The sequence below is a fragment of the Dryas octopetala genome, chromosome 2 (genome assembly GCF_963921425.1).
Source record: "Dryas octopetala chromosome 2, drDryOcto1.1, whole genome shotgun sequence".
Taxonomy (NCBI): domain Eukaryota; kingdom Viridiplantae; phylum Streptophyta; class Magnoliopsida; order Rosales; family Rosaceae; genus Dryas; species Dryas octopetala.
This window is the reverse complement of record NC_141367.1, coordinates 29819648-29843849: the sequence shown is the minus strand read 5'-3', so window position 1 is coordinate 29843849 and position 24202 is coordinate 29819648. Positions and strand designations below refer to the sequence as shown.

General features: G+C 36.8%; 5 protein-coding genes across 5 annotated transcripts; 3 read left to right on the top strand and 2 right to left on the bottom strand.

The window, feature by feature from the left end:
• Positions 1 to 146: 146 nt before the first annotated feature.
• On the bottom strand, positions 147 to 1395 carry LOC147295447 (ribulose bisphosphate carboxylase small subunit, chloroplastic 2-like). Its single transcript, XM_086230753.1, is given in 4 exon segments — positions 147 to 606; positions 983 to 1117; positions 1214 to 1344; positions 1347 to 1395. Coding segments are annotated over 4 exon segments (531 nt in total). The 5' UTR covers positions 1381 to 1395; the 3' UTR covers positions 147 to 375.
• Positions 1396 to 5258: 3863 nt separating this feature from the next.
• On the top strand, positions 5259 to 8392 carry LOC147295446 (sodium/hydrogen exchanger (DUF1218)). The gene is made up of 3 exons (XM_086233392.1): positions 5259 to 5501; positions 7495 to 7700; positions 7961 to 8392. Exons 1-3 carry the CDS (start codon positions 5400 to 5402, stop codon positions 8226 to 8228), a joined length of 576 nt encoding a protein of 191 aa, XP_086089518.1. The 5' UTR covers positions 5259 to 5399; the 3' UTR covers positions 8229 to 8392.
• Positions 8393 to 12559: 4167 nt separating this feature from the next.
• CLE27 (CLAVATA3/ESR-RELATED 27) lies at positions 12560 to 12898 on the top strand. Its single transcript, XM_086231261.1, has one exon. The coding sequence runs from the start codon at positions 12560 to 12562 to the stop codon at positions 12896 to 12898; it is 339 nt and encodes a 112-aa protein (XP_086087387.1).
• A 4712-nt stretch (positions 12899 to 17610) lies between these two features.
• LOC147295444 (LOB domain-containing protein 40-like) lies at positions 17611 to 19526 on the top strand. The gene is made up of 2 exons (XM_086231560.1): positions 17611 to 18216; positions 18303 to 19526. The coding sequence occupies exons 1-2, from the start codon at positions 18027 to 18029 to the stop codon at positions 18839 to 18841; spliced, it is 729 nt and encodes a 242-aa protein (XP_086087686.1). The 5' UTR covers positions 17611 to 18026; the 3' UTR covers positions 18842 to 19526.
• Positions 19527 to 19891: 365 nt separating this feature from the next.
• On the bottom strand, positions 19892 to 21975 carry LOC147295443 (zinc finger protein CONSTANS-LIKE 16-like). The gene is made up of 2 exons (XM_086231559.1): positions 20800 to 21975; positions 19892 to 20245 (listed from the first exon to the last, which is right to left on the bottom strand). The coding sequence occupies exons 1-2, from the start codon at positions 21892 to 21894 to the stop codon at positions 19997 to 19999; spliced, it is 1344 nt and encodes a 447-aa protein (XP_086087685.1). The 5' UTR covers positions 21895 to 21975; the 3' UTR covers positions 19892 to 19996.
• Between the last annotated feature and the right edge of the window lie 2227 nt (positions 21976 to 24202).

Below are 24202 nucleotides of genomic sequence, written 5' to 3'. Positions count from 1 at the left end.
TGCAAACACCAACCAATTTGGCATTTATGATCACACCATGCAAATACATATTTGATGATCGATGCTCCTGAAATTCTTTGGTTTACAGCTTTTAAGTGGGTATAAGTACATGCATCATCATCTTCATTTTGTTGGGTATACTTAAACATGTAATTTGAAATTCAGAAATTAACATAGATAGATTGTGAAGTTCATTCACATAGCTCTGTTTCAGATGGAAATCAAATCAGAGAAATAAACGGAGGATTACAGGAGAAAAAGGAATAAACAGAAAAGAAAAAAAATTGGAAGCTACAAAACGAATGAACCAACAACAACAATCTAAATTAACATGAAAGTATTGAAGGAAAAGCAAAGCGTAGGTGGGATTAGAACTTAGAAGCCGGGGGGCTTGTAGGCAATGAAACTGACGCACTGGGTCTGGCGAACGTTGTCGAATCCGATGATCCTGATGAATGCATTGGGGTATGAGGTACTGCACTCCTCAAGCTCCTTGAGCACTTGGGATGAATCGGTGCACCCGAACATGGGCAGCTTCCACATTGTCCAGTACCGACCATCATAGTACCCTGGGGATTTCCCGTTTTCTCTGTAAATGAATGGATGCTACACAATCCATACATAAAACATTGTTAATGGAGTTTACTGTTTCACCACTCGCGAGTAATGTTGTACAAACCACAACAAAATAACATTGCTTCACAATGGAATTAACCATGCGTCAACTATACTTACCAGTTACACATACCCTTTTAATAGTTTTTACAAATTGGCCCTTGTACAAAATTACGTAACTTGTTTAGCCAGCACCTGTTTAGGGGTAAAAACTAAGTGAGAACGGGTAGTTTGAGAAAATTAGTAGTGGATAAGTTGACCAAGAACAGATGGTCGTTTTCAGAAAGATTATAACTAGTTGAAATGAAAGAAACAATTTATAGTAAGCAAAATGAGCGAGATATATAGAGAGCCAAGAAAGCATTACCTCCAACTCAAATTCCAAGGTGGGAACCCAATTGTTGCGGAGAAGGTATTCTACTTCCTTGGCCAATGACTCTGCGGACAGTGGAGGCAGGTAAGACAGAGTCTCAAACTTCTTGATTCCAACTGGAGGCCACACCTACACTCAATCTATTCAAATTAATACTTCATTACAAAATCTAATCTGCAAAATAACCCAAAGTACACATTAATGAAATAAAGTGAGTGAGTGTACCTTCATGCACTGAACTCTTCCACCATTGCTGGCAGTGGAGGTAATATCATTGTTGGCTTTGCGGGTGACTGGGAAAGAAGAGGTCGACTTGAGCCCAGTGAAGGGTGCAACCATGCTGGCTTGAGCCGGGAGGCAACGCTCGCTGATGACATCATGGAAGAAGCCATGTTTCCTCTCTAAATATCTTTCGTTGCTATGTATACCACTACGTTTGTGGTCAGTTTGAGGTCTTTCCCTGTGGTCAGTTTAGCGTGTATAAATGCTGGCATGAATTTGTGGTATAAAAATGTGATAAGTGTAGGATTACTGATAATAAAATTCTCATAAATGCACAAGCTTCTGTTACCATACAGACAAGGCTCCAATCTAGCGGTGTCAAATTCATCTAGACTTTTTTGAACATGTTTTGGCCCTTGGATTGCGCTGGACCACATAATCAGGAAAAATTGAATCCACAAGCTTATCGTTCTACACTCCACAGGTTGTGATACGTGGCATGCACCAATATCTTATCTGAATCCAAGAATCAAGAAGTGAATTATTTGGGATTGGTGTAAGTTCCTACTCTGCCTGATTTTGATTCTTGATTTTTTGTGAGCCTGAGATATTTTTCTTGGTGCTATTTTCAGAAAGGATTGTAACATTCAGTTTTCTCTATTTATGGGAATTACGTAAGTAAGGCTTGCTATATGATTCGCAATAATGTCACATCACCAAGTTGAACTACCCCTGCCACTTAGTACGTACCTCCGATATTTGATTTCATGAAGTTACAGCTCTGTTTGTTTGTTTTTCAGATTGAAGAGATAAGTGGTACCATCCATCAACAGGTGTGGAAATGGGTGCAAGGCCCAAGCCCTGGTTTGACATATATTTAGATGATATTGGACTTACTCTATGGACATTGCATAATTGGGCTAGTCAAGTTCAGTCAACACTGGGTTATTATTATATGGCCTTTACTGCAACAGACTAGCGTCTTTTTATATTCTTGATTATCTTTTGAATAAGGTTATAGACCTTAAATTTATATATCAAATTTGAATTTTATATAATCGCGCACATGTATATGGATACAAATTTGGGATACAAACTTATAACTCTATGTAAAGCTTTAAGCACCTTTTAAAAAGGAATAACCATTGCTTATTCTAATTTTTAAATTTTTTTTAGGGAAAAGAACAAATGGTCGAAAATCGGAAGGTTCCAAACTTCCAATTTGGTTTTCTATTTTCGTTATTGGGTAATTTGCATTTCTATGTATTGATGTCCCTTAATCAAATGTTGCACTTCAATTTAGCCAGACGGTACATATATATAGTTTACAAAAAAAGAAAGTATGTAGGCACTAACTATACCACCTAATTATGGGAAGAGTTTATGGGTTTTTATATAATTCTGAATAAAGGTTGAAGGGAGTGCTTGCAAAATCAGAAAGAAAGGCGACCATATCATGCAACATTCGTCTCATGCCTCATGGTCATGCCCTCAGCCCTCCTTTAAATTCAGACGCTTGTCTGGTTGTGACTGGTTGTGACTATGCAGAGACTACAAACAAGTTACAGTAATGCTACACTTATCACATTTTTATACCATAATTTCATACCATCTTACATGACATTCATACATTGGACATTAAAAATTAAAAAATAAAACCTAAAAAAGAAAAAAAAAATACCCTTTCAGTAAAGTAATGACACATTAGGTGAAATACAAATGTGAAAAAAAAAAAATGTGGGATAACTAGCATTATTGAACAAGTTATGGTGCTTTTATGTGGGGGGTAATACTAGGGAAATACTTGTGTGTAGGAAACTAGGAACTACAAACAATGTATAGTGGGGCCCCAGATGTAGGGGTGGGCATAATAACCGACGCACCGAAAAACCAAACCAAACCCACCGTAAAAAAACCGAAAAAAAATCGAGTTGACCGAAAAGTCAACACCGTAAAAGAAAACCAAACCAAACCGTATATGGATGGTTTCGGTTTTGGTTTTATGCTCATTTAACCCGAACCAAACCGAGTAATTTTAAAAAAATATAATTACATATTTTTATGCACATTTTATACATTTTTGTTCACATTTTATACACATTTTATACATTTTTATTTTTAGACCCTAAAATATATTTTATATAACCCTATGAGTTTAATATTATATATATAATAATGTTTTAGTATATAATTTTAGTTATATCTTATATAATAAAATTAGTGTATTATATTTCTATATACTCTATAGTCTATAGTCTATATAATAATGTTTTATGCATAGTATATAACTATATAGTTAGTAACTTAGTATATAGTTGTATTCATACTACAATAGTTATATATAACTATATAAGTAATCTATAATTATAGTAGTAGACTAGTATATACTATAGTAGTATATAGTTATATATATATATTATACTAATTACTCTATAGTAGTTATATACTTATATATAATCTTATATATAGTTATAACTTATAACCCAAATTTGCCCAAATCCCAAACAAAATCTCAATCTTCCCAAATCCCAAACGAAACCCCAAATAAAATAAATTAAAAAAACCAAACAAATAGACCAACAAATAGATTATATAATATATATAGTTACAAATTATAATCTTATATTAGATATAACTTATAACTTATAACCCCAATTTGTCAAAACTCCAAATGAAACCCCTACTACCCAAACCCCAAGCGAAACCCCAATCTCTCCAAACCCCAAACGAAATGCCAAATAAAATAAATTAAAAAAACCAAACAAATAGACTAACAAATAGATTATATAATATATATAGTTACAGATTATAATCTTATATTAGATATAACCCCAATTTGCCAAAACTCCAAATGAAACCCCAATCTATCCAAACCCAAAACGAAACCCCAAATAACTAAAACAGAAAAAAAAAAAAAACCAAACAAATAGAGTAATGCATAAATACTGTAATAGACCAAAAACAAAAAGAACAAATTAAAAATCACAAAATCACTTAGAAATCACTCATCACTCATTAGACAGTGGCATACCTAAATTAAACTAATTAAATAATTAATAGTGTAAAGTCTGTAATATTAGAATAGAGTCAATAGAGTCAATACTCAATAAGTCAATAGACCAAAAACAAAAATAAAAAATGACAAAATCAGTAAATCACATATTCATTCAGACATTCACTCTCCAACAAAAAAAAAAAAGAAGACATTCACTCATCAAGTGATTCAAGTCATCAGACAAACCTAAAGAAATTAAGAAAGCAGGTTCTTAACTTTGCTTGGTTGGCTTGTAATGCCTAAAGAAATTAAGAAAGCATGTTCTTAACTTTGTTTGGTTGTAGACTTGTAGTTATTTTTGTTGTTGTAGTAAACTAGTAACTTTTAAGTGTTAAGCAGGTTGTATTTGATTTAACTTTTAAGTAGGTTCTTAACTTTGTTTTAAGTAGGTTGTATTTATTTTAAAACCGTGCATGCACCGAACCAAACCGTCTTTGCAATGGTTTGGTTTGGTTTGGTTTTTCTCTAATTTGTTCGGTTTACAACACCGAACCACACCGAGAAAAAATTTATGGCGCTGTGCATGGTTCTCGGGGTGAAGTGAGCCGAACCACACCGTGCCCACCCCTACCCAGACGTATTTGCCTCTGGACAAAAAGCAGAGCTCCCATGCCTAATTAAATTATACACATTACTTCGAAGTTTTGAACCCAAATTACCCAGCGTAGCTTTTAGGAAATTACGATGTGTGATTTTCAATTCCCATATTTTTTATTTAGTAAAAATTAAAAAATAAAAAGTCCTCCATTTTTGTAAATCACTAGAGAGAAGTGGGAACGCTCGGGGAGCAACTTTATGCTTTTTAAACTTAAACCCGCCTCCTCGTTTTTCATGGTAATTGCATGACCACTGTTCTTTCCACGCGTGGCAAACACTTCTGTACCAGTAGGAAACGGGTTTGGTGTACTTTGGAGTCTTTCTCTTTGACTGTAACGTGTGTTCAACGCTCTATGACAGTCGCGTGGTTCTAAGACACTTCCTTTTCTCATACACAGCATGCTTTGCACTAACACACTGCGTGGAAAGTAAGTCGTCACTTGCTAGTTCTTTCACTCACTCACTCAGTGTGACTCAACTCAACTCAGTACAGAGGCTACACGCCGCTACAGCATCTGGTCTAGACCAAAGGAAGACATGGCAGAAGGAAAGGGCTCAACTTTGGTGCACCTTCTGGTGGTGGTTTTGTGCTTAGTCGCCTTTGGGTTCGCCATTGCTGCTGAGAGACGAAGAAGTGTGGTAACCCCTCTTTTCCTTTTTACCCTTTTCAAACACTCTCTCTCTACTTTCCTTTTTACTGTTAGAACTGTAATTGAAGTTTGAGTTTTGGAGGAGGCATCTTCTTGTCTTTGTTTTGTATCTTGATCTCTGTGTTAGTGCTTATTTCTCATATGATCCTGTGTTCTGTTACTTCTGTATTTGATGCTTTGCTAAGGATTAGGGTTTCTGGGATGCGATAGAGGCTGTATTCAGTGCATTTTTAAAAATGGGTTTGTTGATAATTTTTTAGTTGGATTTGTTGATAATGAGTTTTATTAGAGTGAGTTTTAAGTTTGGGGTTTCCGCAGTGTATGCACAAATAAGGATTCTGATTTCTGAATGTCACTCAATTACCAAAACAGTACCATGAAGAAAAGAATGTCACTCAGTGTAGAATTCTTGAAGCTTCTACAAGGGTGGAGGTTTTCTATATGCCATTCGTATTTCAAAAACTTTCACTGAATTACTTTCGCTAAATAAAGAAGGTTGCTTTTGATGCCTGTCGTGGATCCTTCTTCCTTTAAGGGAATTGTTGCTATTGTCGATCTGTGATCTTGTAACATTCAAGAGATTATTGAGATTTTTGCTTAAAGAGTTTCCGCTTATTCATATAACTATCATTACTTAAAACTGTGTAGAAGTTGCTGGCCATTGCTGACCATAAATGATTAATTAATTTAAGTTATTTCATCAGCCTTAATTGATTATGATTTCTGACCCTCATTAGCTCTGCATATGGTTGCTCGATCTCTACATTTTGAAAACTCAAAGCATCAAGTGCTCCATCATGTTCCATTGAATTGGACAAAAACAAGATGCAGGGGTTTTCATTTCCAAAGAAATTTGAATTTCTCCATGTTAGGCACTTTGTCTACTGAGCTTAAACAACATTTTGTCACTTCCCATACTTTGTTTGTTTCACCCCTGGTGAATACAAAAGATGCCTCTTTCTTTCCTTCTTTTGGTGTAAAGATGAGGAGAAAAGAGAGTGGAAGAATATACGTAATAGTCCTTGGTCGCCTCTAATGATTCTCTTTAAAACTAGGTGGAATTCAAAAGAAAGTTGAAGGAGAGGGTGAAATTTAAAATTTCTCTTTTCATTTTTTTTTATTCTGCTTGATTCTTGGTTATTTCTCTCATTCTCTTTTAGTCCACTGGGTCTGGTTTCCTAACCATTACTTGGTAATTGGTTCATTCATTAATTATGATATCATTTTCTTGCCATGTTAGAAGCACATGGGGATTGTGACTACAATATGCTTGTCCCATTTAGTTAATCAATTTTTGTCTTTGTTTGGTGATGTTGCAGTAGTCCAATTGTTTCAAACGTTCATGTTTTCCAAACAGTGAAAAAACTTTTTAATCATCTAAAAAATTGTACTCAAATGAGTGTAAGCGTCAAAGGACTAATTTTGTCTTAATTTTTTTTTTTTCTATAAAACTTATTTCTCGTAGGACTAATGATGAGGTTTTTAGACTTGAGGCTATCTGTTCTGGTTTATCGAGAGAGAACTGGTTGCTAGGGATAGGTCTCTATCTTTGTTTCATAACAACGTAGCAAGCAAAAAGTAATAGAATGTCCATTACAAAAATACAGAATTAAGATATGTTTAACAGAAAATCATATTCAAGCATCTATAACGGAAGTATCTAATTCTTGATAGCATTGACATTAATCAGTTGGGTCTTTTAGCTCATGTTAAAATCTTTAGCAGATAGTAGCTTTTTGGAAAAATCTTTACGTAGTAGCAAGTAAAGCACATTATTCCTATGTAACCCTCGAGAATAGTAGTAAGCTTGCATATGCATATATCCTCTGCAGACCAGCAGTAAACTGGAATTGAAACTTTTTTGTTTAGTTCTGTACGCAGGCAAAATCTATGTTGACATTTTGGAATCTTGAGCTGAATTGTGATGCTTGTGGTCAACTTTTTGTAGCATCAACTTATAAAGGTTCTTCATTTCCTGGCAGGGTGAAATTGTTAAAGATGATCGAACGAATGAAACTTACTGTGTCTATAACTCAGATGTTGCAACTGGTTATGGAGTGGGTGGTTTCTTGTTTCTTCTCTCAGGCGAATCGCTACTCATGGGTGTCACAAAGTTCATGTGTTTTGGAAGACCCTTGGCCCCTGGTGGAAATCGAGCTTGGACTATTATATATTTTATCTCATCATGGTGAGAGTTCCAAAGTGCCTCTAAATCCTGCATTCTGCACTAGGGATAGACAACTTATCAATTATCATATTAAATCATAGCATCTGATCGGGTCTCCGCTTGGTGCCAGGGTAGCAATCAGATGACATTGGATTAATGGCTACCTAGATTGAATTTTTACTCACTTGCACTTGGCATTAGGATGAATACTTGATCTAAGTTCTTCTTCACATAACTCGCCAGTTCAGTTTTAAAACTTGTTGCATTTTCTGCATCTGCAGGGTAACTTTTCTGGTTGCAGAAGCATGTCTAATTGCTGGTGCTAAAAAAAATGCCTATCACACTAAGTACCGCGGAATGATATATGCTCAGAACTTCTCCTGTGATACATTGCGAAAAGGTGTTTTCATTGCTGGTGCAGTATTTGTGGTTGCAACTATGATTCTCAACGTGTACTACTACATGTACTTCACCAAGGCAACTACTCCTCCCACATCTCACAAAGCAAATCGCACAAGCTCAACTGTCGGTATGACTGGGTATGCATAGAATCAACTAATGGGACTAAGATAGCTTCCAAGTTTTGCATCTTGATGTTATGAGTTTGGGATGCCTGTGATAGCTTACATTAAGTGTATCATTACATTTATTTGATCTAATGATATATAAGTGTCTGTATGAATGCTTGCAGAGGCAAGATGCAGAGTTAAAAAGGTCTGGTGATTGGCAACTCACTTTGAAAAATACAGTTTTAAATCAAACTATTTAACTAAATAGCTTGGAATGAAAAATGATAGGGCATAATGATATTGTTTATGGATACATGGATTGACCATTTGAGAAATGCACTTGCAAATCTCATAGATCTAGCTTTCTCTTTTGATCCTTGTTTATGGATGATATGATAATGGTAAACAGGACATGTCCTCAGTGCAGGCTGTTTTTTTATGGTCATTACAACAAAACCATGGCTTTACTGAATCTGATCATCTGTAGTCTTTTAAGTATAACTTCAAGAGGCCAATCTTTGGCCTCCAAAGACTACTCAGCCCTGACTTGATCTCTTTCAAGTTCATTTTTTGTTGAGGGTTTGCACCCTACCTACCCACACCATTCAGGACTCACTATAAAATACTGAGTTTGTAATGACTAGTCTGGGATGAGATTAGCGATGTGCCATAAATTTACAGGAGAGAGAGAGAGAGAGAGATTAAAGGGGCTAAGGCCTCCTGGCCCAAAAAAAAAGGGTCTAAGGCCAAGAAGAAAATGGCAAATGCAATAAAAGCAGGGGGGTGAGAGAACAAAACTACAAAAGGGTTGTAGGATGGAGAGAGAGTAATAAAGGGGCTAAGGCCTCCTGGCCAAAAAAAAAAGGGGCCAAGGCCAAGAAGAAAGTGGCAAATGCAATAAAAGCCGGGGGGTGAGAGAACAAAACTACAAAAGGGTTGTAGGATGGAGAGAGAGAGTAAGTGAGTGTGAAATTAAAGGGCTCCTGGCCAAAAAAAAAAAAGGGGCTAAGGCCAAGAAGAAAGTGGCAAATGCAATAAAAGCCGGGGGGTGAGAGAACAAAACTACAAAAGGGTTGTAGGATGGAGAAAATGGCAAAATGAAATAGTAAAAGCTAAAGCACACCAAAGAGGAGTGAGTGTGAGTACAAAGTCCAAGTAGAAGCTAAAAGTTGTCAACTTTATTATTGCCTGCAGAGAGGATCAGATTTCAGATGGATTTTTTCTCTTTTAGGTCTATTACCTTTTTTCTTTTTTCCAGCCACAAAACAAAACCCACTTTTCTGAACCTCTTTCTAGGAGGAGGAAGACCAAGAAAACAATACCAGAGTTCAAACTCTGATGATAAAAACAGCTAGTACTAATAGTGGCACTCCCCCGATTGTGTGTCACGCGCTATTCATTACCATAATGCCCTTGGATTTTGAATCAATTTACCAATATGGGGTACTGTCCAGGATTAATAATTGGAATTTACCGTACCAAGTAGAATTGAAAGTTAATTTAAATGTGATGGGTCGCTCAAGTCTCGTCAGAGTTTTCCATGGAAGTGACAATTCCTAAACAGCAGTAGACGTACCTTTTCTGTATCAATTCTATCGGCAAGAACACTAATTTGGACATTTTCTCTTTTCCCATTACAAATATTTCAACTATATAAAATAATGGTTGTTACTCCAGAGTCCGGTCCTCTGGTTTAATCTTTATCACACTTCTCGATCTGGGTCTCTCTATTTTCCCGAACAAACAAAGAATCTGGATCCTATAACTCTATAAGAGAAACATCTTGTATCATTCGTTAATAACAGAATTTACAAATTCGTTATATATCTTAGACAAAATGAATAAATTCATTGTATATCGAGTTTGAGTGCCCTGAAATAATTTGCAAGAAATCTTGATTAAGCTTAATTGGTTTAATAATTGAGTGATGCCTATCCGAATGTGCAACTTGGTGATTATGCAGTGCCTGTGCCTTCAAATGATATTATATATATCTCCGAATGCATTCTTCCCCACCATCTTTTTTCTCTTTAACCAATTCCTTGTTCTGTTTTTTTCCTGTCTCCTAAGTGTTGAGAGTAATGTGGAGCAATGTCCCACATCGGAAAACTAAGGCTTAGCATATGTGTTTATAAGTCTTGGGCCTCTCCACCCATAGCCAATTGATTTTGGGTTGGATGCTCTAATTCTATCATGGTATCAGAGCTTGGTTATCCGCGTGTAAGGCCCAACGGCCACACGTGCTCCCACGTCACCCAATACAATTTGTTCACGTGTAAGGCTCAAAATATCGCCACACGTGCGGGGGCGTGTTGAGAGTAATGTGGAGCAATGTCCCACATCGGAAAACTAAGGCTTAGCATATGTGTTTATAAGTCTTGGGCCTCTCCACCCATAGCCAATTGGTTTTGGGTTGGATGCTCTAATTCTATCACTAAGGACCCCATTAAATTTTGGTTGATGCCTAAAAGACATACCTCTTGCAATCTTGAATCCTTCATGATAAATTGATCACAATGACTTGTATGTTAGCCATATATTAACATGTAAAATTCATAATATCATGATTTAGATATGTTCATCATATTGTTTTAAATGCGTGCGTATGGTTAGATAATGAAACGCAAGCAGCTGGCCTTGGCCTGCAGTGATATAAGTAGGTTTGAGTCTATTTGTTCCAATATATGCTAGCTAGCTGAAAGATACATTATACATGTGCTGTTGTATTGAACGTACTCCTCTTTTGGGCCTTTAGCGATCGCAGGACAGTTTTTTGGCTAAGCTGTGTCCCTTGGCCATTAAAATCACCTAATAGTCTAATACCAAGACATGATATCGAGCTAGCAGTTGACTTAATTAGGCTTTAGCAATAAATATTCAACCACGAAGAAAAACAAGATGATCACAGCTAGCTAATGACAATCGACAATGTTGACCAAGGTACACTTAAATTACCCTTCATATAATCATACATACCAGAATAAAATATAACATCATATCACAAATTCTGCCTAGAAAATGCATATGTGTTCATTTCCAAATATACATGATCTAGCTATACATGTTGTGTCATCCCTGATAGAATTAGAGCATTCAATCCAAAATTAATTGGCAGTGGATGGAGAAGTTCAAGACTTATAAGCACATATGCTAAGTTTTAATTTTTCGATGTGAGATATTGCTCCACATTACTCTCAACAATCCCCATGACCACAACCAAAAGATTGCTACATGTTTGGGACATTAATTGAAACCTGACCCATTTGTGACATTATTATTAAAGTGGTGAGACAATTCACATTTGGAAGTTGAAGGAAGGAAATGGCAAGATTCGATCAAATTTTGACACCATGCTATGCACTTAATTGTAATAATTGTAATAAAAGCTTAATTAGGATGGTACGGAAGAAAATTGTTATACACGTGTTTCATTGTTTACAAGTACATCAACAAAAACACAAAATGTCCGTCTTTTAAACACCGTGGCGGGATTCCCGGCGAATCTCCTCCTCGGCCATCCCATGTAATGTAATGTTTCTCTTCACGTACTCTTCAGTCTTCATCTCTCCACTCCAAATGCTTTATTTATTTAATCCAAGTAAATTAATTCAAACCCCCAAATTTGCCAATTGGAGAGTGTAACCCACTCTTACCCTTCCCGCGTGGTTCATCTCTGGAAATGACTGCCTCTCACTGTCTCAACCTTGCTTGACTGTGGTCCTTGCCTCCCAATCCCACCTAAGATTTGCATAGTTATACCACATCCTCATAAAGGCGCGTGTCTTTTTTTTTTTTTAATTATTTAAATCTTAGTAACTAATTTGGAGTCTTACAGCGTCACCGACATGCAGATTTCAAAGCTAATGCGTTGGTATAATATATGGTGCGTAGCTACGTATATAGTGGCAGTACTAGTTCAGTAACTTGCTTAACGATCGGTGCTAAATTAATGAAAAAATGGCTCTAAAATTTTTAAATCACACACTATATAATAAATATAATAATTTACAGTGACCATTGACGTAGACTGCTGCTGTTTTCTCTTCACGTGGGCCAGTGTGGGGGCATATGAGGCTCTCTCTCTCCCTCTCAAGACTCTTGTTATACATAACAGATTACAATAGCCCTCAATGCGTTGCTCACAAGTCATAGCCCAGAGAGAGAAATTAATTGGAGTTTGAAATATTGTCAATAGTCAACACTAGCAGGGAATCAAAATTCTCTCATTAAGAAAGAGAGTGTTTCGTGTGATGATTTGAAGAAAGACGCACGCAGAGAGAGAGAGAGAGAGAGAGAGAGAGAGAGAGAGAGAGAGAGAGAGAGAGAGAGAGAGTGCTTTATATATGTAGGTGGGTAGGTAGTAATCCGGTAATGTCTGTCGCCGGCGGCTGGAGGGTCTTGCAGTCTTGTGTGGTGGTGGTGGTGTTGATCATCTCGGTGTTGCAGATTTGGGTCTGCTGTGACTGCAAAGCAGGGGCAGTACGGACATTCCCACAACCTGCTGCTAATATAAATGGAATATCAAAGAAACAGAGTGATGAAGATGAGAGCAACATGGTGACGCTCAAGGAAGGTAAGAAAAGCAAAGAGGCGCTGTTGCATAACTACTTCAATGGAAGATCAGCAGCTTCAAACTTCAACAAAACCCAGAAAGGATTTAAAGAGAGCAAACGAACAGTGCCCAGTTGCCCAGATCCTCTCCACAACTAGCTAGTAATTAAATTTATTTGATTTGTTTCTTTTCGTTTTTTGTTGAATTATAACCAAAATACCCACGTTTTTCTCATCCTATATTTTGGGTGTTTTGATGGGTCGGTTAGGTTCCAAGTTAAGTGGGAAAACCGGGGGTATTTTGGTATCCTAGCTAGTTTCATTAATTAGTTTGTTTCGATTAATGGAGGATCCACAAATATATGATCGATCGATGATGAATCTAGATGTGTATAAAAGTTGAGAATCCATTTCATTTGGTTAAATTTGTACTGCCATATATGCCAGGTGCTAGAATCTCTGTGTATGTACTAGTACTAGTTTGAAGATCCTGGGTCCTTTGTCATTTTGAGCTTTTGTTCTGAGAACTGAGAAGAAGATCGAATATGAATATCAGAATCTATGATGATGAGGAAGATCGAGTAGCAGAGACACTGAAACAATACAAAGACAGCCCCATTGCGGGAATGTATACTCTAGTTTTCTAGTCTGAATGAAAAGTGAATGCTGTTTTGGTGAAAGCTTTGCTACTGACTAATCTCAAATTACTCATAAAAATATATATATATTCTACTGCTCTGCCCAGATGAGACGACCCATGCCAGTAGTCGCAACTTTGCCTTTCCGGTGTATCATAAATTAGCGTTTTGTGTTTGGCGTATGTGGTGAGTTTTTCCTCGATCTGCATTACATATCTGTATTTGGCAGAATAGCTTTTCCTTCCTCTATTAATATTTCTTTAACTGGTAAATTTGTTTTCAATATATCTTCCATCACAATCCTCTCCTCTTTCAGAAAGCTTAACCATTTCTATTTTATTATAATATTCATTATTAATTTGATTTGATGCCTTTACCAGCCCAGTACTGTGACATTGATCGATCAACTCAGCTTTCTAGTTAAGGTGTCTGAATGATTATTTAAGGCGTTGATCAGCTAGGCGTTGACTCTGCATTCACTCTTTTAACAAGAAACACTTCATAATTTAGACTAAAATTCCAACAAGCTAGTCTGCCTTTTCTCAGACCTATGTATATTCAACTTTTTAGCTAGCTTTTTCAGAAAAGTGGTATTTCAGAGGTTCGTATTAATTAATTACTTATATTTAGAGAAGGAAATAATTACTTATATTTAATTTAATTTAAATGAATTGAATATTAATTAAATATATTGAGGTTCGTATAGTTATTAATTTTCAGCTGAGAGTGGGATTTGCATGTAAACGTGGGATTTGATCATCTTTATATACTTTTGATCATGATCAGATCAGATCACATGTAAGTACGTAACAGAGATATGATGATTAAACTGGTAAAAAGGGTGCTGGGAGTTGAATGTTGGATGGACTCTAGTCTTTGTAAAGTAGCGTAATACAGAAAGTGTGTGACATTCTACTACTTGTGATTTTCTTGCAAACCCTTTTGTCTGCTTATACAACATCGAGACAAAGTTACCTCAATTACCAGTTTACCACCACCCAATGGCGAGTACCACACAGAGAAAAATTGAAGGAGGTGGAAATTAATAGTCAATTGCTTGTTGTTAATTGCCTATCTATTGTTAAGTAATTATAATTAGTAATTTTGATGATATTAATTCTTCGGTTTTATAGTGCCTGTTGTTTGCATATGGGGGTTGGGTTTGAGTTTTGAGTTAACAAACAAATGGTCTCGTATTCTGCTATTTTGGGTGTTTATAAGGCAGGCTGCAGAGAGAGAGAGAGAGAGAGAGAGAGAGAGAGAGAACAGCAGTAGCAGAGAAACCAATGTGACAAAGCGCCACGTATTATGCGGCGAAGGTGGTACATAGGTTTTGATTCGTAAGCGGGTTGTTTGTCTGCTAGTCTTTTGGATGTGGAATCTAATATCATCATTCATTCGTTAAGACAATTTAGCTCATCGATGCATTAATTGCTCCACATTTTTACTCTTTTTTTTTTTTTTCCCCTCGAATACTATTTGTTTTCTTGGGCCCAAATCCAAAACCAAGTCAAATAGGTCTAAGAATGATTATATTTTGATGAATAATGGATGGGTTTTGATCATAGTTGTAATAAACAAGTTCAACAATGCCCAAGTTTGAATGGTTGAGCTAAATATTTTTTCCCCCTTTTTTTTTTTTTTGGCCAAGAAAAATATTTTTTCCCCCTTAAATCATATAATACTGGTTTTTTTTTTTTTGGCCAATGCATATAATACTGGTTTTAATAAATTAATAACCTGTATAAATAATAGTATGCTAAGAAATATACTATATAATTCCTTAAAAAAAAGGTACCATATAAGTGACCAGCAGTATGAGCAAATTAGGTTAATACACCTGTATGTGGACATCTGCCTATGTCCCATTTATGAAGAAGAAGAATGCATATTGGTCAAAAAAAAAAAAAAGAAGAAGAATGCACATGGGGTAGGAGCTGGCCCAGCCTAAGGCCTATCTGCGTTGCCATCCAAGTCCAACAATTATTGACGGATTTGCTCTCTACTTAAATATCTTGTCAGGATTATCTATACGGTAAGATTCTAATAAATATCTAACAATCCAGAAATTAATTAGTTAATTTACTTACTTGTTTAGTTAATTACTAGAGTCTTGTAAGGCTCAAGTAAGCAACTCAAATATGTATATTGTAATAAACCAAAACTATCAAATCTCAACTCAAGTGACGTGGAATGAATGGAATACTATCTGGCATGGACAAGTTTATAAGGGATTTAAAGTTAAACTAGCACCAATTAGCTATTTGATCCAATATACTTTTGAGTTTTGGAGAGGTCCTTCAACCTCCGAATATAAAAATAAAAACTAGTAGTCCTAGCGGTTGGACCTTGGGCCATGTTTAATGGCCCTAAACTGATGTTGGGTTAGAGTCATGAAAAACTCATCACGGGTAAAGTAGATCGTTAATTGTGGGTTCCGATAGCATATAAACAGACAGAGTCCATGCAAATGCTGATAGAGCATATTCACTAGGCCTGCCCATGCTATGTCTGAAACTCAACAGTATAAATACAGTGGACTACACACGGTTCCCAAAAAGCTGGACATGTATTTTCACATAGAATGACTATTTTTAGCCTGATCAACTTAAGAAGTCAGCAATTTAGTAGAAGAGTAGTGGTAAGAGACCACATTTTGGATTATATATATATATATATATTAGGTCAGTCCTACTAATACAGTAATACAAGTATGTATGGTACCCAAATTACGGTCTCCCTCGCTTTATTCTTAACAAAAACCATGGCACAGTTGCAAGATTAATTTAGGAAGCTAACTATGTCCAATCCGATCAATCGTCATTTGATATATATCTTGTTTCTTTATTTGAAGAAGTGATTTGAACTTAAACTTATTTAACATTGTGCATAAAAATATTATGAAGACAACAATTAGTTGGGACATGACTAAAGACTTGAGAGTGTTTGGTGATCCAATGAAGAAATGGAAATTAGAAATGCATTTAACATAATTTAACCATTTAGGAAGTTAACCATGTGAGGGTTAGGGGTGTTCGATTTGAATTAAGCCCTTGATTTTTAGCAAATCCAATCTTATCCGTTTTGATTATAACCCAATTTTAATTGGATTGGATGATCAAGTTTTCAAATGAAAGAAAAAACATATTAATACATGAAAAAATTATCATCAAATCAAATCCAATCTCACTTTTTATTAGAATTAAATATGAAACGTAGATTGAATGCTAAAGAAAAGTGTTTTAGCTATACAATCACAATGTACCAAATATATTCTACCGAAGGATTTAGATTATTCATAATTTTTATATTTCAAATGTCTACAATACAAAAGATGTATGAAACCAATTAAAGTAGAGTATTGGATTTTCATGGAAAAATTCGGCATGATCTAATTATGTCAATGTTTTAAATTATAAATCCAATTTAATCAACCAAAATCGTTGAAATTGATTGGATTAAAATGAATTATATTGGTCGGTTTAAGCAGATTGAATTGGATTTTTAACAACCCTAACGAGGGCAACCAAATAAGGAAAATAATCCGATAGATGATGCAATGCCATTCATGCTCAACTCAACAACGCAATAGCTCCAAGCCAAGCCCAGCTAATGTCCAATTTGCATTAATTCTCAAAACCACTGGCGCATACATTGGGCCGCCCACCGTGCCCAGCCCACATAACGAAACCACCTGTCCGTACCGTACCCAAACATTTTTCCTCAACTTGGTTCACCAACCTACTACTGGGCTTTGCCCTATTTGTACGGACTCCAAAAAACCAGGAGTATCTGAGTTTCTTTGTTTACATATAAATGCCCAATTGCCAGTGATGCATCTATCAGGCACTCGTGCGTGTCACGTGTCTGGTAATTGTTTTTGTTTCCAGAGATTTTCTTACCCTAAAGTAAACCCTGTAAAACTTTTTCATTTACAGTTAGCTTGCATGACTTCCACCTTTCCCTCTCATGTCTTATTCTGTGGCTTGGAAAGTGTATCTGCCATTCTGCAGCTAGTTCTGAAATGACTCCAGTGCCCATAAATAAAGGAAAATAAAAAAAATCATAGTAAATTTTTTGTTTTAAAAAAGGTTAGGGAAGTAGGAGTTGAGTAGTGATTTTGAGCCCTTCTTTTTCTCTTGCCAAAAGAAAAAGACTTGGAAATAATAGTCTTAGAGGCGAATCAATTTGACTTAAGAATACTCAAAAATTGTTGGTCACTAAATCCTGGAATCCATCACATTTATGAGTCGGATAGTAGACCCTATATGATACATTGCATTGGAAAAGCATGTATAAAGTAGCTTGACAATCTACACAAATATACAGCGAGCAATGAGCATGGTTTGGATTGTAATAAAATCGTGCATGCAGGGTAATGCCAAAAGAAGAAAACGCAAAACAGTCGGCTGCTTTTTTCCACTTCTCCCTGAGCACTTTTCACCTAAACTGGCAAAAGGCAGTAGCAAACCCCTGGTTTTGATCCCACACTCCCTCAGAAACCACTGCGCTTCACCCAGAATTCCCAGAATGCCCTCACCAACTCTTTCTTTTAAATACACCCCACACCCCCTCCCACACTGCATTTCCGTACACACCTTCCGGACGTCTCTAGCTTACAAAAATTGGGCTTAATTAATTGATTAAGCATGAGGATGAGCTGCAATGGGTGTAGAGTCCTCCGCAAAGGGTGCAGTGAGAATTGTGAAATCAGAGCCTGCATTGAGTGGATCAACTCCCCTGATTCCCAAGCCAATGCCACTCTTTTCCTCGCCAAATTCTATGGCCGTGCTGGCCTCCTCAACCTCATCAATGCAGGATCCCAACACCTCCGCCCTGGTAACAATACATAAACCCGTTTTACTCTTTTTCTAATTCCCACTATTTTCATTTCAATTTGTATTCATCTCATTTTTATTCATCAGCTATATTCAAGTCCCTGTTATACGATGCTTGTGGACGCATCGTCAACCCGACGTACGGGTCGGTGGGCTTGCTCGGGTCGGGGAACTGGGTCCAATGCCAAGCCGCCGTGGATGCAGTGCTTGCAGGGTCACCCATCACGGGAACTCATGCGGGTGCGCTACACCCTAACAACACTCCTCTCAAATCGGCTTGCGACATACGCCACGTGTCCAGGGGGGACTCAACTTCTCAACATCATGATCTTAACCTGCAGGTTAAATCCCGGAACCGGTTCAAGAGGCCCGCCACGACGGCCTGCAGACCCAAAATGCCGCTTGACTCGCTGCTCACTGAGTTGTGCCCGAGTCCGCTCGGAAATGGGGGGAGTAGCAGCGGAGATCAGGAGAAGAGAATGTTCTCTGTTGAAACGGTGGAGGGTTCTTCTTCCTTGGCGAGCCGGGCCGACCCGGAGGCTCTTCATAAATTTAATGATAAGCAAGCTGATGATCATGATGAGGAAATAGGGTTGGAACTCACTCTTGGCTTGGCTCGAATCTAATCGATCATCAATTCTCGATCTGTGTTTGTTTGTGAGAGCTAGCTAGTGACAAGTGGAGGGTTCCAGTTTCGGACAGTAATACAAGTGTGCTTCATGCAATACAACAAGTACATTTTTTTCGCAGCTCCGAATTGGTTACTTTGGCTTGGAGTTCTGCTTTTTGATATTTTGGGTTTTCTTTTTTACTTTTGAAAATGTAGGCAGGCCGTGTAAAATTGGGTGTAAAACACAAGGACAGATGGAGAGATATATATGCTCAAACAACTTGTACACACATTTTGCATTGGGCGACCCATATACATGATATGATGTGCAAAAGAAAAAAAATTAGTCAAAAACGTACCATTATAATTTGTATCAGATCTTCAATAAATGAACATGCACCTCTCTTTCTCGATCTCTTTCTCTGTGGTTGTATGTGTTTCTTTCCCATTTTATTTCCCTTGTTCGGTTTATGAGATTCTTTGATTCCTTATTCGGTTTATGAGATTCTTTGATTAATTCCTGCGGATGATCGATGATGATACTATAAGATTCCATGTTCACACACTGCATGTAAATACCCTTTCGTTGTTGCCAAAACTTAGAAAATGAAGTACATGCCCTTTTCCTTCAACAAGGCCTACTTGTTACTTGCTGCAAGCTCCAATAATGCACTTCATAGTCTAATTACAATTTCATGGGAATTGGAAAATCTCGATGATTAAACATTGTAAAAGGAAAAAGTCGATGACTTACTAATGTGTTGGTGGTTTCTGACTCTTGTGACAAAGTAAGAACACTTGCATGGAAGCGCCATGAAAATAGTTCAATGAGCCGACCATAAGAAATGTTCTATGAGATATTTCAAGTTTGTAACACAGGTTTGGAGGCAAATTGGGATTAAAAAATCAAGTTTACATAAATTTGAAATTAAAAATTATGTAATTACTAGTTTCGTTGTTTTTTTATTTGTATAAAATACAAATTAAAAACAGAAATTAGGTATAAAACATGTTATAATCAACAAAAAAAATTTACAGAGCCGGCCTGCATCTAAGACATGAAGAATGAGGTAGCTTTTGAGCTTAGACAATTATATATTTATTGGATGTGTTTTCAAAACTCAAGTTTACTGCAAGTAAACTTTGGACTGACGAGGCCAAGAGGGTGATTTCATTTGGCAAGCATAGGAAAATTAGCAGATGATCCTGCAAAGGATGATCTTTTGACAAACCTCCCTTTCATTCTAGGCCTCTTCTCAGCATTTAGCTTTCGAACTTCGTACCTTATTTTCTTGGAGAACAACCTCGTCCTCCTCTTCTCTCTGTACCTTGACACCCTCGCCTCTCTCCCTCCGTCGCCCACTGCTGAGTGCACCCCAACCCCATTCAAATCTCCAAACGGGTAATGAAGTTCAGCTCCCTGCAAATTCAGATTCACAATCTCGTTAATTAATTAGCAGACCACTAACTCTGTCGATCTGCTAATTAATGTTAGCAGACCACTAACTTTATTTCTTGTCCTCTAGTTTTTTGTATATATATAGAAGAACAAGCTGAGCATGTGTACAGGGTCACGTGTGGATGTCACTTTTGTGAAAAACGTGTGGTGAACACATGTATAAAGCATTCGTCTTACAATTGGCTTAAATAAAGTTGCTAGAGGGGGTTCATTGCTAATTAAAGTTTTAATGAGAGCTTGATTCGTTTATGATTGATGAATTCTAATGATCGACATAAATATGTATGTGCTCTAAACAACAAAAACTACATATACTTATGACAATTAATTAACTTTTATAACTTTATGTGGTTTCAGTTTGGTATTAAATTTTTAGTTGTCATTTAAGTTTAGGTATAAACTTTCAGAAAATAAAAAAATGAGTCCTTTAATTAGTGTTTTACTGAAAAATATTTATAATTTAATATTTAATGGTAATTTTGTAAAAAAATAAATATAGGGGAAGAAATACCAACCATGCAGTAAGGGAAGAAAATGGAGTCGAAATCCGGGCGAAGAGCGGAGGTCCAGGGAGAGGCTTGGGTATCCCAGGCCGTAATGACAGCGTCGTAGTCCAGCCTCAAAAATATTTTCCTCTTCTTGCTACTCTTTGCATCTTCCTCCACCTCACAATCATCTCCATTACTATCAAGATTCATCTCCGCCACTCCCACTTTGATCTCCTCCTCCTCCTCCTCCTCCTCGTAGTCTTCAAAGTTGAACACAAATGGTTCCTTTATCATATCAATCTCTGTCTCCGCCTGACACGCATCCATAAAAATAGCACCTTCTGTGACCTCGTTCTCTTGTTCGAGCTTCACCACTCTACCGCATTCCTTTTCTTTACCACAATCCATCAAGCCCAACCCTTCCATGCCTAAACGCTCGTTATCATCAAGCCCCCTTCCCAATAAGCTATCCACATCCGCCGCAAACTCAGCAAGATCCATGTCACTCGGAAGAAACCCATTTGATGATGAGTAATTCATTCCCCCATCATCATGAGTCGTATTCGTACCATGATTAGGCAACATCGAAACAACACTACTAGTACTCGTATTCTTAGCTTCTTCTTCTTCTTGATCATTCGAATTATTAGCAGAACAAGTGCACAGTAATTCCGCAACAACGGGGTCGAAAATCGGAACCCGATACAGAAGCTGATGATCATGCTCTTCATTTTCTTCGTACGAGGTATCATCCGCACCAACTTCGGGTACCACCGGAAATGGGTTCCGGACAGCTTCTTGGGATTTGTGGTGACTATTCACGGACTTGGCGTGGCGTGGTGTCCGGGCCTTTCGGGTGAAACCTCGGTGCCATGAGGGTACTGCAGATATAGAAGCCGCGGATTCATCTTTAGAGGGCTTGAGCGACGCCGTGTTTAAGCGAACCCTTTCGTGCCTCCCAGCCAATTGGTTGGCGGAGTGTACGGAGGAGTCACAGGCTTTGCAGAGGAAAGCATCGTCGGCAGCGCAGTACACCCGAGCCCTCTTCTTTATGCAGCTGTCGCACGCTCTCGCGGTCTTCCCACCCACCGCGTGCGCCACTTTCTTGCTCGAATCAATCATCGGTCGATCGTCGGCAGCCCAAATTTGATCTCGACCTGAATGTGCAATTATTTCCGTGGGACGATGGAGAGTAGAGGGTGTCCGGCCCACAAAAGCGCGCTTTTAACAGCGAAGGCCAACTCCTGGATTGCACTTTTGGGAGAGGATTGTACTTTTGGGCCCACACCAAGGCCTTATCTGTTTCTTAATTGGTTGAGCTTCCAAAGTTGATCCGAATCCTCGCCTTCTCATTGGCTGCTTCTCACATCCTACGGATTTCTCATTTCTTAGTGCTACTATGGATCACAACTCCTTCATCCCAGCTATCATTTTCTCTGCCCAAACTTTTCCTCCCTCAATTTAAATGAGACTTTTGTTGGATTCTCTCCCCGGCCCCATTACCCAGTACTTCATCTTGCGGTCCCCGTTATCCACATGTCCACTCTCAAAGTTTTTGGTTTATTTTCAAAGAAATACTATCCACCTTCCTTAATCTACTTTTTTCATTAACATTTTTATTTATTATTCTTATTATACAGTATAAATTTATAATCGAAATTGTTCATTTTTTAAATCTTACTTTAAAAATTATCTCTGTAAAAAATTAACTAAATTGAAAATCATTTAATTATGTAGTTGTAATAAAATAATAGATAATTTTAGTAGCAATTTGATTTACTATTTGTTTATTTAATAATAATTATATGACCAAACGATTATCTAAAAAATAAACAATTCTGATTATAAAAATACACTGTAAAATAAGAATATTAAATAAAAAAGTCCGTGGATAAGGTGATAGCATTCCCCTGATTTCTATGTCCATTAAGTCTTTGCTGGCATAACTAAGTAGCCAATAAAAACTTTCCACGTCTTATAAAGATTATCTTTTCACTCTCATGTCAGGTCTCACCCTAGAAAGCCAACCAACATATATTGGAATAAACTCGAAAATGGTTTTTTGAAATGCAAATCCAAATAAACACAATATTGAGCATTGAATATACTTGTTAAAAACATCAACGTTAATTCATTTTATCTGAATAATGCTAAATACACTACATTTTTAATAAATATGGACAACTTTTATATGTAATTTACATTTTTATTAAAGATGTTATACATAATCTATGATACAAGTTTTTATTCATTTTGATAAGTATTGTTACTCCTAAATGTGAATAGAAAGAGACCGAGTTAACTTGGAATATGAATTACTTAGCACGAGCTAGTTTGACAAATGATGGAAATTGGAAAAGATAGGTCTTTGAGAGTTATCATTTATTGGTTTAAACCAAACTTTAACATCTGGTAGATAAAAGTAAGCATATGATCAAATTGATAAATCTGATGTGGAGATCTCATCATCGATAGGCATGAGAATGAACTGAAACCCAAGTAGAAGATTACCGCAATATTGACGATGGAATTTTCTTGAAGACATAATATTTCTGTGGGTATGTTGAAAAATGAAAAGGACTTACATGTGCCTATCTCTCTGTAGGGTCTCTACCCATCCCTTTCTATCTCTGTCTATGATAATTTAGAATCTCCCTCACTTATGTATATTTGTCCAGTATACAAGATAAGATATATAGGATAAAACATTTGGGAACATGTTTTACAGATTTAACTATTTTACCAACTTTTTTTAAAAAAATATTCTTATATGATGTTCAACCAAATTAACCAATGACCATATAGTTTAGTGAATATATGATAACAGAAGCTCCAAGAAGTGAAAGAATGGTAAAGATGAAGCTCTGTGTATTTTCAAGAAATATAATGCTTGCTTACAAAGAAAAGAGAAGCCACAGGCTTTATACATAAAGATGAAAACGAAACCAGTAAAACAAACTAACCAACTCTAACATACTGATTTCAGTAACTAAAGATAACACGTGTCACAATCCTAATGGTTCACTACAAACTAATGACTTTAATAGCTACACTAATAGAACCTTGACAACTGGTATGTGACAGCTGCACACTAATCACTCACTTAACATCCCCCTCAACCTCAGCGAGGGTACCAAGCCTGAGGTTGCAACAATGCTGAAGATGTAAAGGACTGTGAAGCCCGTTGGTGAGCACATCTGCTGTGTTGTCTGTAGTAGATACATATTCCAATTCCAAGTCTCCAATATATACTCAAGTCTACTTTTATCGGACGAGGTCTCGAGTTTAAAACTCGTTGAAACGACAATTGATTAATTAAAACAATATGAAATTAATTAGGTGCTAACAAATTTTCAAAAATTGTTGCACCACAGTTTAAGCATGAATATATAATGTGCCTATTGATTGGAATATGGATAATTTATTAATT